Genomic DNA, 15,831 nt, shown 5'->3' with positions numbered 1-15,831 from the left:
GATAAGAATTATCTTAGGTGAAGGGAAGGACAGCAAACACTACAGGGGAAGTCAGCACAACTGGACTAAACCAAAGCTAAGAAGTTTCCTGAATAAAATCAAACACTTTGAGGGACAGAGAAGCAGGGGTAGGGATCTGGGGACCATGCTTTCAGGGGACATCTAGGTCAACTGGCATTAACAAAGCTTATTAAAAACTGTTCTGCATCTTACTTTGGTGATTGGTATCTGGGGTCTTAAAAGTTTGCAAGCAGCTATCTAAGATGCATCAATTGGTCCCAACCATCTGGAGTAAAGGAGAATGAGGAACAGCAAAGACACAAGGAAAGTATTAGCCCAAGAGACAGAAAGGGCCACATAAACCAGAGACTTCATCAACCTGAGACCCGAAGAACTAGATGGTGCCCGGCTACCACCAATGACTGCCCTGACAGGGAACACTACAGAGAGTCCAGGATGGAGCAGAAGAAAGGTGGGATGCAGAACTCAAATTCTAGTAAGAAGACTAGACTTAATGGTCTGAATGAGACTGGAGGAACCCCAGAAATCATGGTCCCTGGATTCTCTATCAGCCCAGAACTAAAACAATTTCCGGAGCCAACTCTTCAGACAGGGATTGGACTGGACTGTGGGACATAAAAGTGATACTCATGAGGAGTGTGCCTCTTAGCTCAAGTAGATACAAGAGACTAAATGGGCAGCTTCTGTCTGGAGGTGAGATGGGAAGGCAGAGCGGGTTAGGAGTTGGTTGAATGGACATGGGGAATCGGGTGGAAAGGAGGAGTGTGCTGTCACAGTATGGGGAGAGCAATTAGGGACACAACAATGTATGCATAAATTTTTGTATGGAAAAAATAAAAATAAGCACATTAACTGAACACAAAATTTTTATGAAAAATTTTCCATCTTAAAAAAAAATGAGACGAATACTGTTTTACACTTGTGCAAGTCTCTAATGTATGGCTTGAGAGAAGACAGCTGGATTCTCATGTGCTTCTGCATTAATCTATTATGATATGTTGTTTTGGCTGAAGTATGTGGAGAAAATCTGGCCTCACACAGATATGTAATTTGAAAAGAGAGAAATTTTTTCATAAATAGTCTTTTAAGATAACTGGAGATATCCTTTGATACTACACCAAAACTAGATAAATGGTAGTTTCTTAAAGGTCAGTAAGCAATGTGGACTTTTCACATTCTGTTAGAATTAAAATCCAATGTTCCAGATTGTACTTTGGTTAATCTTTTATAAAATCATACATGGGTAATATGCATTGGTAATTGGGAAAATATTTTTTCACTAAGTTATGCAGATGTTCCAAATATTGACACAGTTCTTTATAAAATTATAAAAAAAAACCACATCTATTATTATCTCCACCTATCTTTTTAGAGAAGTATTGGGAAGCTGTTAAGCTCACAGTTGTGAATAGAAGTTTTCCAAAATTCTAATTTTTACTTTGAAGCTTGAATTTTATTTTTGACAAAAAATATTGTCAGTGGTTTTCCTTGAAGTGACTCACTTTGTTCATTTGAGAAAATGCCTTCCAGATGCCCAAGTCTGAATAATCATACTTTGTCTACCATTCTTTCAAGTAAAATGGTATTCCATGAAAAAGTCTGCTAGTTCAGATTGTAACTCAATCACACTGTCCTTCTCCTTAAGTTAGTCATTACACTTCATTCAGGTTGCAGCGGAAATGCTTTATGTATACTTTCCACTTTGTCACACAGAATACTGAAGATAATTATTCAAAGATAAAGAATTAGTAAAAATTAAGAATGTCTTTAGTGGAACGAAAATAGTAAAATTGTCATTTTGGTATCACAAGTATGTGGCAGGGAGGAAGACACCGACTACTTGCAGAGTTTGGTGCCACTGCCTTGATTTGTGATTATCATCAGAAGTCTTACCCACCACTGTTTCCCACACCACCAATGTAAATATCAACACAGTGAGAGAAGCAAATAAAATCTTAGTATTATTTAAAATACTTTTGGCCTCATGAATCCCTTGAAAGGTTCTCAAAGATTCCAAGGGGTCCGCACATCATAGTTGAGAACTTCAGGTATAGTATATGGACCTAATAAAACATCGGAAGGCTCTTACTAAATTACATACAACAAAATCCAACTGTCTTTCTTGCAGACAATCTCATTCTATACTCACCATTTGCTGGTGCTTCTGCCTGTGTGCCATCTGTTCTCTCCACCTCACTATACAGCTGAGGAATGGTTTGATCTACCAGAGGAGGTGACTCAGTATAGACTGGATAATTTTCAACATGAAACTGCTGCTGCTGCATCTGTGGCACATAGACCATGGAGTGCCAGTAGCTGTGGTGATAGCACTTGGGCAAGAAAGGGCAAAAACAAACAAAAAACAACTTTACTGTACTATTCTTAAAAGTACTACAGTTCCTTGCTAAAAAAAATTGAGCCATGATTTTCAGGTGTGGTAGGAATGACTTTTTTAACCTAAACAATTTGACATTTAGAAAGTCTGTTCTCCAACTTTTAAGATCTTTGGCAACATGTTTCTCATATTTGGACCTAGGAATTCTTTTAGGAAAGCATTCTAAGAAAATTAGAAATGTACACAAAGACCTATATACAAAGATGTCTTTTGTAGCATTACTTTAAAAATGAAAAAAGAAAAAAAAAACCCAAAACAAAACAATGAACAATCTAAGTGTCCAACAACAGGGAACTGGCTGAATGAATAATGATATATATCCATGATGGAACACTAAAAAGGCAATAAAAATCACGTGCATATTGTTAAGTTAAAAGGTTACAAAATCATATAGTCTGTATTTTGTAAAAAATAAAAAAAGGTATAAGGAAATATATCAAAGTGTACAGTGGTTATACAGGTGATTTTGGTTTTCTTTATACTTTAGTATTTCCCAAATATTCTATAATGAATACTTCTATTTCTAATATGAAAAATATTACAATATCTATTCTTCATTTCCTGGTATTCTCATGATGTAAACGGCAGGAGAATACTTAAAATGACTCAGCCTTGTGGAACAAATTGCAGTTTCTATATGTGAGTATAATAAACTAATGTAACTGAAGGGGCAAGTAGTTTATTTTTTCAATTCTTGAAACTTGTGTTTAGGAAAAATATTCTCAAGGGAACAAAAACCCACCTCACTACTCTTAATTTATACATGAGTGCCAATTGGTGAAGGCAGTATTCCGGCAATGATATATCCACAGATTTAGGCAAATCAGTGTCTGGGAATATAAACCAATCTGAACATTATCCAGGAGACTATCTAATTTACTACCATCTGCCAAATCTAAATTGTGTCATTCCTTTTCAGTTAATATGCCATCTTGTTATATCAGAAGTGTGTTTCAGGGGGAAAATGATCCGTGAAAGAATAAAATAAAAGTGCTCTCATCTCAAATCAGAGATACCTTTTAGTGATATTAAGACATTTGTCAGTAATCACCTCTCTATGACTCAGAGGAATGGTGAAAACCAGTGTTTTCCAGATATCTATGAACATGAGTGCTTTAAAAACAATAGATCTCTTTAAGTATCTTTAAATTAGTCTGATTACTTTTCACATAAAATGCAGAAACAACCATAAAAAGTACTTTAAAAAGCAAGATAAATACTCCATTTTTTATTTTGAGACAGAAAAACATAGGGCAGAGTTGGCATATGATGTTAAACATGGAGGCTAATACCATATTTTTACGTAAATAACGTGTGCCTTCTATATTTGCCAACCGCTCCCATTCCCACCCCATGTGAGGTATTTTTGTAAGTACACTATGCTAATTTCTTTACAGCAACGTGTAAAAACAAAGTTGCACAGCGGTGCTTACGAAAATACCTCAAAGGTGGAGGGAGTGGTTGGCAAACAAATGTAGAAGGTGCTTGATATTTGAGTAAAAATACGATATATGCTGCAGTTGGGCTGCTTAGACCCCAGAACCTACTCTACTCAATTTAAGAAGCTATTTTACAAGGGAAACTACAGCACTCGGAGGCTAAAGTAGAAAATTGATCTATATTATCTTCGGAAAGATCTTACACAGAAATAAAATTTTTAGGTCCTTTACCGTGTCCAACTCAGAACTAGGATCCTCAAACAAGATTTTCTTGACTTAAAAGTTCAAGAATCTGATTATCTTAACAGCTTATATTTTTAAAACAGAGCTTAACAAAGCAATTTTGACTCATACCTGCAATCCCAGATTGAAATAGTACTGCAAAACTTTTGTATCTAAAATCAAAATAAAAAATTTAGTGATTAGATGACATAAACAATTAGAACTATCACTTAAAAGCTTTTCTCTGAGCATTATATTAAGGTAGATATCAACACAGTCTTTTCAAATTGACACCACTTTCAATTCTACCTTATAGTAAATGACCATTTACCTACCACTGTAAGATTGTTTTCTAATTCGAGGTTTAACTGCCAAATACTTCTTTTATTTCTATTCTTAATATTAGCCAGATGTTACATAAACGCCACTCTGCTAATATTTAGGAAGAGTCCAGTAAAGACATTTTCTTGTCTCAAGATTAGAAGTTTAATGCAAATCTTACATAAGCAATCATATTGGTCTTCAGTTAATAGAGCTAATACATAGTACAAACTATTTCTCTACTAATGCTGAGATTACTGATGCCTGCTGAAACAACTAGTACAGTATGAAACAATTCACTTTGTTTTTATTTAACCTAACTAAAATACCACCATTAAAACTATAAATAGAAGACATAAGAAGCAAGATTAAGAACACAAAACTTGTTATATTCTAAGGGGATAAAATTTCTCCTAACAGTATGAATTTAATTAAAATATTTCATAAATGAACAAAAACTAGATATAGGAAGAAGAGGAAATGTTTCTAGCACTCCAATTATTCACTAACTGTACTTTTATTGACTAACCTGGGAATCATGTATATACTTATTCATAAAATAATACAATCTGAATTTCACTAAGTTTACAAATGAACTCTCAGAAAATTCCTCGTTAAGTTGGAGATTCCTTGTATATACAAATACATCTACAACCACTGTTAAAATAATCTGCTTGTATTTTGACTATTATGTGAGAGTATAGTATAAAGTCTGATGCTCAAGCTAACGAATACGAAAAGATAACAGCAGGAAGTAAATTCACAAGTGGCAAGGAATTCCACTCCTAGGTATAAATTCAAGAGAAATGAGCACACAGATTCACACAAAAACTTGTACCTGAATGTCCACAGAAGTATTACTCATAACAGTAAAAAAGTAGAAACAACCCAAATGTCCATCAACTGATGAACAGATAATAAATGTGATATATTCTTACTGATGAAATCAAAGACTACATCCTTCAGTATGCGTTACACCTCAACATAAAGAAAACAATAATTCTCACAATTGGACCAATAAGCAATATCATGATAAATGGAGAAAAGACTGAAGCTGTCAAGGACTTCATTTTACTTGAATCTACAATCAACACCCATGGAAGCAGCAGTCAAGAAAATCAAACAATGCATTGCACTGGGCAATCTGCTGCAAAAGACCTCTTTAAAGTGTTAACAAGCAAAGGTGTCACTTTAAGGACTAAGGTATGCCTGACCCACGCCACGATATTTTCAATCGCCCCATATGCATGCGAGAGCTGGACAATGAATAAGGAAGACCGAGGAAGAACTGACGCCTTTGAATTACGGTTGTGGCAAAGAATATTGAATATACCATGGACTGCCAAAAGAACAAACAAATCTGTCTTGGAAGAAGTACGGCCAGAATGCTCCTTAGAGGCAAGGATGGTGAGACTTCATCTCACATACTTTGGACATGTTATCAGGAAGGATTAGTCCCCTGGAGAAGGACATCATGCTTGGTAGAGGGTCAGTGAAAAACAGGAAGACTTTCAATGAGATGGACTGACACAATGGCTGCAACAACGGGCTCAAGCATAACAGTGATCATGTGGATGGTACAGGACCACGCAGTGTTTCGTTCTGTTGTACATAGGGTTGCTATGAGTTAGACAGACTCGACAGCACCTAACAACCTAACATCCATACAATGGAATATTGTTATTAGCTCTGACTCAATGGCAACCTTACATATAAGAGAACAAAACGTTGCACGGTCTTGTTCCATCGTTATGATCGTTGGTATGTCTGAGTCCACTATTGTGGCTACAATGGGATATTATTCAGCCATAAAAAAGAAATGAAGTATTGATGCATGCTACAATATAGATGACCCTTGAAAATATTATGCTGTGAAAGAAGCTAGTCACAAAAGACCACGTTGTATGATTTCATTTATACGAAATGTGCAGAACAGGCAACTCTATAGAGACAGAAAGTAGATTAGTGGTTACCAAGGTCAGGGGCAAGGAGAGATGGAGAGTAACTGATAATGGGTACAGGGTGATGAAAGTGTTCTAGAATTAGACAGTTATAGTTGCACATATCTATGAATATATTAAAAACCACTGAATTGTATACTTTAAGTGAGTGAAATGTAGGGTAGGTGAATTATATCTCTATTAAGCTGTTAAAACAAGTGGCATGGATAAGGACTATAAGAACATGGATAAAGACATCTCTTTGAAATGAAACAGGTAGGGGTGGCAAAATGAAAATGAGATCTGAAGATATGATTTGGATAGGGAGAGAATTTGAGCAGAATCAACATGTCAGCAAAGGTTTAGGAGTAAAAACCAGGTGGACAGAATTCACATAAGAGTAGAAGAATATAAGGCTGGAATGGAGTAGAGACTAGATTATGGAAAGTCTTAAATGCCACGCTAAACCTTTCTAACTTTAATCTACAGAAATGGGAGAATCACTGAAGGGTTTTAAAGCAGGAAGACACAAAGTGGTACAGATATCAGAAGCAATGAGACCCAGCTGGGAAGCTACTCTAACTGTTCAGGAATGAGATGATAAAGGCATGACCTAGGAAAGAGGCAGTGGATAACTTTAAAAACCTCTGTGAAAGATAAGATTTAAAAATCAGCTAAGGTTAAACTTTGGTGAAGGGTAAGACAGTATACAATACTGGGGAAGCCAGCACAACTTGACCAAGGCAAGGTCATGGAAGATTTACAGACACATCCAAACTCCCTGAGGGACTGAATTACTAGACTGAGGGCTGGGGACCATGGTCTCGGGGGACAGCTAGCTCAACTGGCATAACATAGTTTATAAAGAAAATGTTCTACATCTTACTTTGGTGAGTAGCGTCTGGGGTCTTAAAAGCTTGTGAGAGGCCATCTAAGATACTCCACTGGTCCCACCCCATCTACAGCAAGGGGAAAGGAAGAAAACCAAAGACATAAGGGAAAGATTTAGTCCAAAGAACTAACAGACCACAACTACCACAGCCTCCACCAGACTGAGTCCAGCACAACTCAATGGTGCTCGGCTACCACCACCGACTATTCTGACAGGGATTACGATAGGGGGTCCCAGACAGAGCTGGAAAAAAATGTAGAACAAAATTCTAACTCACAAAAAAAGACCAGACTCACTGGTCTGACAGAGAATGGAGAAATCCTGAGAGTATGGCCCCCGGTGACCCTTTTAACTCAGTACTGAAGTCACTCTTGAGGTTCACCCTTAAGCCAAAGATTAGACAGGCCCATAAAACAAAACGAGACTAAATGGGCACACCAGCCTAGGGGCAAGGACAAGAAGGCAGAAGGAGACAGGAAAACTGGCAACGGGGAACCCAAGGTCGAGAAGGGGAGAGTTTTGACACGTCATGAGGTTGGCAACCAACGTCACAAAACAACATGTATATTGTTTAATAAGAAACTAATTTGCTCTGTAAACCTTCTTCTAAAGCACAATAAAAAAAATTTAAAAAATCAGCCAAGGTTAATAGGCAAAAATCAACTGTTTTTTTATAAACTAGCAGGACACAACTGGAAAATCGAATTTTAAAAATTCTATTTACCAGAGTGTCAAAAACCCAAACACTTAGGAATATATTTAACAAAAGACATAGAAGACCACCACAACAAAAGAAAAAAATTGGTGAGAGAAACCAAAGAAGCCCTAAATAAACAGACAGATATGATACTAAGACATGGATTAAAAGAATTGATATTGTTAAGATGGCAATTTTCCACAAATTTATCTACAGATTCATTAAAATCCCAATCAAATTCCCAGGGGGGTAAAAACTGCCCATCAAATGGAATTGAAAATGACCTAGAATACCCAAATCAATCCTCCAAAAAGAAAAAAAAGTTAGCTAACTTATACTACTTGACTTCAAAACTTATGTAAAGACAGTGTGCTACTGGCATTTAAAGATGGAAAAACAGATCAATACAACAGAATAGAAAGCCCAGAAATATACCCACAGTTAAAACAGTCATTTGATTTTTGAAAAAGACACCAAAGTGATCTAATGGAGAAAGGGAAATCTTTTCCACAAACTGTACTGGAATAACTGGACATCCATGGGGGAGGCAAACCCTCAACCCTTACCTTAGATACACAAAAATTAATTTGTGATGGATCACAGACCCTAAACATAGAAGCTAAAAGTGTAAAGCTTTTAGAGGCAAATTATCCTCATGACTTGTGGGTATTTTAGGTCACAGAAAGCAATAACCATAAAAAAAACTGATAAATTAGATTTCACTGAAACTTAAAACTTCTGCTCATCAAAAAAACACCATAAAGAAAATAAACAGGCAAGCTATAGACTGGGAGAAAATATTCACAAAACATACCTAACGAAAGACCGGTATCCAGAATATATAAAGAACTCCTACAACTCAATAACAAGATGACAACACAACCCTCAAAAATAAGAATAATCAAAAGATGTGAACAGACACTTCATAAAAGAAATACAAATCATCAATAAGCACATGAAAGAAGTATTCATCATCAGTCATCAGAATGGCGAAAATCAAAGAGAATGACAACACTAAATGTTGGTGACAATGAGAAACAACTGGAACTCTTTATGCACTGCTGCTGGGAGTATAAAATGGTATAACAACTCTGCAAAAATGCCCAGCAGTTTCTTACGAAACCAAACATACACCTATCTATGACCCAGCAATTCTACTTTTAGTATTTACCCAAGGGGAATTAAAACATGCATTCACAAAGACTTTTAGAAGAATGTTCATAACAGCTCCAAACTGGAAAATAGCCCAGCTGTCCATCAATAAGAGAATGGACAAACTGTGGAATATTCATACAATGAAATACTAGTCATCAAGAAAAGCAAATGCACTACTGATATATGCAATGCCATAGATGAATCTCAAAAACACTATGCTGAGTTTAAGAAGCCTTCCATAAAGAGTACATACTGTACTGTCAAATGAGAAACTATTTTGTTCTGTAAGCCTTCATCTTAAGTGAGAATAGCAGCACAATTGGAAGAGCATAGTCAATGTCACTGAACTGTGCATGTAGAAATTTTTGAAATGGTGTATCTTTGGCTATGTGTATTTTCACAAAAAAAAAAGGTCGAGAAGGGAGAGGGTTGACATGTTGTGGGGTTGTTAACCAATGTCATAAAACAATATGTGTACTACTGTTTCATGAGAAACTATTTGTTCTGTAAGCCTTCACCTGAAGTACAATAAAAAAAAAAAGAGTACATACTGTATGATTACATTTATCTGAAATTCTAAAACAGGTAAAACTAGTCCATGCTTTAAAAAAAATCAGAACAGTGGTTGCCTCTGGGGAAAAGTAGGAGGTGGGGTACAGAAAGACCGGAAGGGGCATGAACTCTGTGGGATAATGGTAATATTTTATACCTTGAGAGGAATTTGAGCTACACGAGTACATGCATGCATTTGTCCAAACTCTGCCGATATACACTTAAGATTTCATCATTTCATTGTATGTAACATTATATCAAACTAAAAAACTAAATAAATATTGAACTCTAGTTAATGATATACATGCTCAAGTTTTCATAGGGAAGTATACTGATGTCTACTGTTTTACTTTGAAATGCAACACAAGTAAGATGGATTAACTGATGGACAGAAAAATGGAGCGAGGAATAGATGGAGAGATTTGTGATAAATCAAGTATAGTTAAGATGTTAAAAGTAGAATCTAGGTAGTAAAACAAACAAACAAACAAAAAAAAACATTGCCGTAGCAACCCTATAGGACAGAGTAGAACTGCTCCATAGTTTCCAAGGAGCGCCTAGGTGGATTCAAACTGCCAACCTTTTGGTTAGTAGCGGTAACTCTTAACCACTATGCCACCAGGGTTTCCAATAGTAGAATTTAGGTAGTGAGTACCTGAATATTCATTGTAAAACTCAACTTTGATGTATGTTTGAACATTTGCAAAATAAAATGTTAGAAAAATGCAAAATCACCATTATGTGGTGACTGAGCAGATCTTGGGCAGGAAAGGGATGGGAGAGAAGTCAGGGGATCAGGGTGTAGATACTGGATAAATTTGGTGGAAACGACAGCATTATTAAGGATCCCCAGTGGTGCAGTGGTTAAAGCAATCGACTGCTAACTGAATGGTCAGTGGTCTGAAACTACCAGAGGCTCTGTGGGAGAAAGATGTGGCGTTCTTCTTCCATACAGATTTACTGCCTTGGAAACCCTATGGGGTCACTATGAGTTGGAATCGACTTGACTGCATTGGGTTTGGGTTGGTAGATAACACTATTAATAAAATAGGGAACAAAGGGGAAGAATCAATCTTTTGTTGGTGCTGGGGAGAAGAATCAAAGGAGATAAAAGATGAGGAATTTCATTATACATATATTCAGTTTGAAGTGAAAGTTAAGAAAGCCAAGTAAAAATGTCTAATAAGTAACTGAAGACAAGTAACTGAAACCTCTGAGGCCAGGAATAGAAATAAATACATTTAAGAAATCATCTACATAGAGGTGATAATGAACTTTTGAGGTAGAAAAAAGAAACAGACTGGGGTTGAAGAAAACCTTGCTGACTACCGTAGGAGCTGGGGAAAAAAAAAACAGAATAGTAAGGGAAGCAGCTAAAAAAAAAAAAAAAATCAAGATAATATAACAGCAAAACAAACAAAAAAAAACCCACAAATAACTTTCAACTACAATTCTCTTTTGAGAAATACTGTCAAACTGAGGAGTAACAAAACTTCTGATAAACGCTATTATTTTCTTAGTTGTTTAAAGAAACAAGAGCACATGGCTGAATATCAAGGCAGACCAAACCCTCAAACTTCCCCCCAACACAAAATTTCAAAGTTTTCAAAATTCAGTTAGAATTCGAATTATTAAAGAGCACAACAATTTCATACACTCATGCAATTTCATACACTTAAGGAAAGAAATTGAGAAAATTTTGATCCTGACTCCTACTTTTCCAGAGAAATAGTTGAGAAAAGCAAAGATATTCGTTTGAGAATCTTCTTCAAGGCAGACATGTAGTCACCAAGAAAAGCAGCACAAGTCAGCTCACCTATCCACTTGATTATGCTTTTAGTTTCATGAACTTTTCCTTGGTCACTTACCTAGCATTATGCTCAAGTGAATTCACATTTGGTCTGCCACCCCACCCCCACAGGTCAACTAGAAAGCGATATGCTCTAAAATTAAAAAAAAACAACAACTCAGATTTAAATAACCTTCCCTAAATCTCAGTATCTACTTACCTTGAGGCAGATCACTGCCACTAGGATCACAGGAATAAGGTGGAGGTGGTGGTGGTAAGTTTGAAGCCTCTCCCATCTCAAGAGGAGGAGGGGGAGGGGGAAGTGGTGGTGGTGGTGGCGGCGGCAGAGAGGCAGCAGCAGTAGCAGGAATAGGAGCAGAGTGGTGTACATAGGATGGTGTAGCAATCACTAACAAAGAAACAAAACATAAAGCAGCAACACACAACTGTTAACACCTTATAAGCAGTAGCTCACATACCACTTCTCTTGTCTCCTCAATATGGTCAAACAACTCTAATTCTTATGCTTTGACTTAAAAACAAAAACTTGGAAGGTGAATTACCCACATTCTCTTAGACATGCTGGTTGAAAACTAGCTCATTGGAGGTCATTTTGAGTTCGAGAAATTACTTGAAATTAATAGGAAAAAAATGGAAGTGGCAGAGCTCTGACCATCAGACTTTGAACATTTTAAATAAAAATGTCACTGAAGCAAAAATTTTACTTAGATTAACACCTAATGCAACCTTAAGGATGTTTTCAAGAATCTGATACTCTCAGTCAAATCAAAAGATGCAGAAGCTAACGAGAGATAGATTAAACCTCACAGGTTACAGATTTAAGCAATTCTTGAAAGCTTCTATTGGTAGCATCTGAGGAATATAGGGAACTCTAAATCATAACAGTTCCATTTTTAAGGTGATACAGAATCTAAAACAAAGATTGGCTAGATGAAATACCTTATCCCTTTAACTTTTCTGTACCTGTTACTACAGTTTAAATACAATACTCACCTACAAGTTTCACTGTTTTTGACATAAGAAATTAAAATACAATTTTGTTCAAATATTAACACATTCCTCAGTGATGATAAAGAAAACAATGTGGTTCAAACCTAGTAAAAACAAATGCCTTCATATATACATAGTATGCCAGCAGAATTTGTTAAATTTTTCGCAAATGATAAATGACACAAGTCATCAAATTTACTCATGTTTAAATGAATCATTTTATTCAAGTTAGAAATTCAAGTCCTAAATTTCATCAGTGTTACCTGTACTATCATTTCAACCCTGAAAAGTATAGAATGTTTATCCCATCATTCAAAAAAAGTGTAAATTCAGAGTTTTAGAACACTGAGTTTAATACAGGAGCAGTCCACACAAGCTGATTTTCTGGTAATTCAGCAAGAGGAACTTAAGGCCAAGTGTTAGATGTGATCCACATTGTTTTCTTTCACTAACGTAAATACTAACAACACACTCATCTATACCCTTTACAGAGTTTCAGGTTAATAGGAGATCTGTGTCTTAGGAAGATTTAAAACTCAATCAACAGTTCTTTGAGGGTAATGAAACTGTTTTGCCTCTTAATTGTAGTGGTGGTTACATCTCTCTAGGCATTTGTCAAAACTCATAGAATCGGGCACCAAAGATTGAGTTTTACCGTATCTAAATTAAACAATAACTTAAAAACTTGCTGAACATACTGTTTGGCGTTTTGACATACATTCAGAAATTTCTACTTTTATAATTTTGGAAGAAGAGATTCATTTTTTAGAACATTTCCAAATGCTCTGAAGGCCTTCTGGATTTGTTTTGTATAAAATAATGCCTTTTCTAACAAAGTTCCACTCATTCTTCTTAAACTAGGATGCAAATCACACCATTTTTTAAAAAAGCAAATGGTGCTAAGTCAATTAGCTGAAAACAGTAAAATGTAATTGTGATCACTAAGTAAAAACCAATTATTAGACACAGACTGAAAAAAAAAAACGCAAACTGCCATTGAGTCGATTCTGATTTGTGGTGAACCCCATGCGTTACAGAGAACTGCTCCATAGGGTTTTCTTGGCTAATGTTTATGGAAGCAGATTGCCAGGCCTTTCTTTTGTGGCACTGTTGAGCGGGTTCAAACTGCCAACCTTTAGGTTAGCATCCAATCGCAAACCACTTGAGCCACCCAATGACCTTGATTAGACATAGAGAAGTAGGTAAATAAATTCTCATGGGCCTGAGAGATTTAAGGGTAGAAAAAATTTGGAGGTTGTTTTGTTTGAACGCACATTCCTAGTAAACGCATATTACAGTAAAGCCCCTAAGGAAAAGCTTTTATAATTTCAATTGTTCTAGTGATGCACGCGCATATTCATGATCAGACTTAACAAGGGCTCTAACAGTCTTAACAGGTATAGTTTGATAGATGGCTCCAGAACAATGGAAGCAGAATTTTCTAAAACATTAATGCAAATCAAAGTAATGCATTCAAAATGCCTGTGTTCCCCTATTCAGCTGTGGTTTTCTTCAGGATGTTTCAGAACAGAATATGAATATACATACATAGTAAGAACACACTTCTCTAGAGATCACAGGGCAGGGCCAGGACTAAAGTGAGGTGAGGCACTCGGATGCAAAATTTGAGGGAGTATCAAGATTAATACAAAAAAATCCAAGATGAGCAGAATATCAAAATTTTAAATAAAGACAGAATTCAACCCTATACTTGGCATGATCCTGCCTCACTCCACTCACCCTAAAGCTTGGCCCATGGCCCACAGACCCTGTTTTCACTGAAAATTTTGATACTTTGTTCATCATAAGGAGCCCTGGTGGTGCAGTGGTTAAGCACTTGGCAGCTAACTGAAAGGTCGGCAGTTAGAACCCACCAGCAGCTCCATAGGAGAAAATGTAGCAGTCCGCTTCCCTGAAGATTTATAGCCTTGGAAACCCTATGGGGCAGTTCTACTCTGTCCTACGGGGTCTCTGAGTCAGAACTGACTCAATGGTAACAGGTTTGGGTTTGTTCATCATGGATTTTTTTTGTATTAATCTTGATTTTTTTAAATAATGCATTACGATATTATTTATCTTGATTACTGTGGTTATTCTGGCATCCTCTCAAATTTTGCACCCCAGGTGAGTAAGGCACTGTCCTCCTCCTGACGAAAGCAAAAAAAAAAAAAGGGTCCCCAACTCAAGAATTTGAAGTTAACAGGATTTAATGCCTATGAGGAGATGCATATTAAAGGCAGTCATCCTGCGGTGCAATTAATTACTTTCCTGTGTGGCCTTTCTAGCCATGGTCTTGTAACTCCCTCCCAGGTGATTATGTGATAGGGTAATTGTGGCCTACCAAGGGAATTGGTCAGTTTTGCCTTAAGAGAGAGCCAATTCCAGAGCAGAGAGGAGGACCCCACCACCACCAAGGAAGAACAGCCAGGAGCAGACAGCATGTCCTTTGGACCCCGGATCCCTGCACTGAGAAGCTCCTGGAAGGGGGCAAGCTGTAACCCTGAAGATGGTGAGAAGTGGTGGCAGGAGGGACCAGGCAGCAGAGACCCGACAGCAGGAGACGGCGGTGTGGGCTTCCCAGCCCACAGAGGGAGAAAGCTGAGTGCCTTTGGGCAGAGACTGAGGGCCAGGAAAAGGTGTGCCTGTGAGCATGGCTGGGAAGAGGCTATTCTGATGGAAGAATTGTATTGGAGTCTTCCTGAGCCTTAATTGTAACTGTTACTTCCCTAATAAACCCCATTAATTGTGAGTATGGTCTGTGAGTTGTGTGTGGCCATTGCAATGAATTATCAAACCCAGTAGAGAGTACTGTGTGGGAAGAATGATTGGTGTCAGAATTGGTAAAGACTGTGGAGAGAGGAGGCATGTCTGACTCCCCCACCTCATAGGAATCGGCCTTGCGCTGTTGATCTTGGTTCTCCTTCCCCGTTGTGGGGTTGGAGGAGATCAGACACTGCCCCCATGCCATTTTTTATACATCCCATATAGTTACCTGGGAGATTAGAAGTAACTTAAAGGAGGGTGGAGGAGAGAAATAACCAAGTGGGAAACATCAGTTGTTTCATCTAGGGGATTGACAAGAATGAGACAGACCAACTAAAAAGCAGCCAGAGAACTATTAAAGTAGAGCTTAGTTGAGGTTCATAAGTGAACCCAAGAACAAAAAGTAAAATAAATGTAGGCAGTATATTTTAGAAATGTTTACATAGAACATAAATCTGGCATTATAAAGGATAAGCTTTCAATGACTCCACACAGATGAGCTGTTACAATGCTTGATTCACCTGTCACTTGATTTTTTAAGCTCAAACTTCTGCTAGAAGCAGACAGCCAATGCTTTTCCCTACCATTACCACAATGTAGTAACAACACATTGCCATCAAGTTGATCCCGACTC

General features: G+C 37.1%; 1 protein-coding gene across 1 annotated transcript in view; it reads right to left on the bottom strand.

Annotated features, from left to right (window-relative positions):
• ALG13 (ALG13 UDP-N-acetylglucosaminyltransferase subunit) overlaps nt 1-15,831 on the bottom strand; it is an 83,880-nt gene that overhangs the window by 9,197 nt on the left and 58,852 nt on the right. Inside the window, exons 25-27 of the mRNA XM_023734476.1 lie at nt 11,644-11,832; nt 4,210-4,250; nt 2,171-2,351 (exon numbers count right to left, since the gene is read on the bottom strand). Of these exons, the coding sequence (XP_023590244.1) occupies nt 2,171-2,351; nt 4,210-4,250; nt 11,644-11,832 (411 nt within the window). The remainder of the gene's footprint in view (nt 1-2,170; nt 2,352-4,209; nt 4,251-11,643; nt 11,833-15,831) is intronic.

The sequence above is a fragment of the Trichechus manatus genome, unplaced genomic scaffold (assembly GCF_000243295.1).
Source record: "Trichechus manatus latirostris isolate Lorelei unplaced genomic scaffold, TriManLat1.0 scaffold00068, whole genome shotgun sequence".
Lineage (NCBI taxonomy): Eukaryota > Metazoa > Chordata > Mammalia > Sirenia > Trichechidae > Trichechus > Trichechus manatus.
Note: the sequence above shows the minus strand (reverse complement) of the source record. Positions and strands in the feature narration are given on the sequence as shown.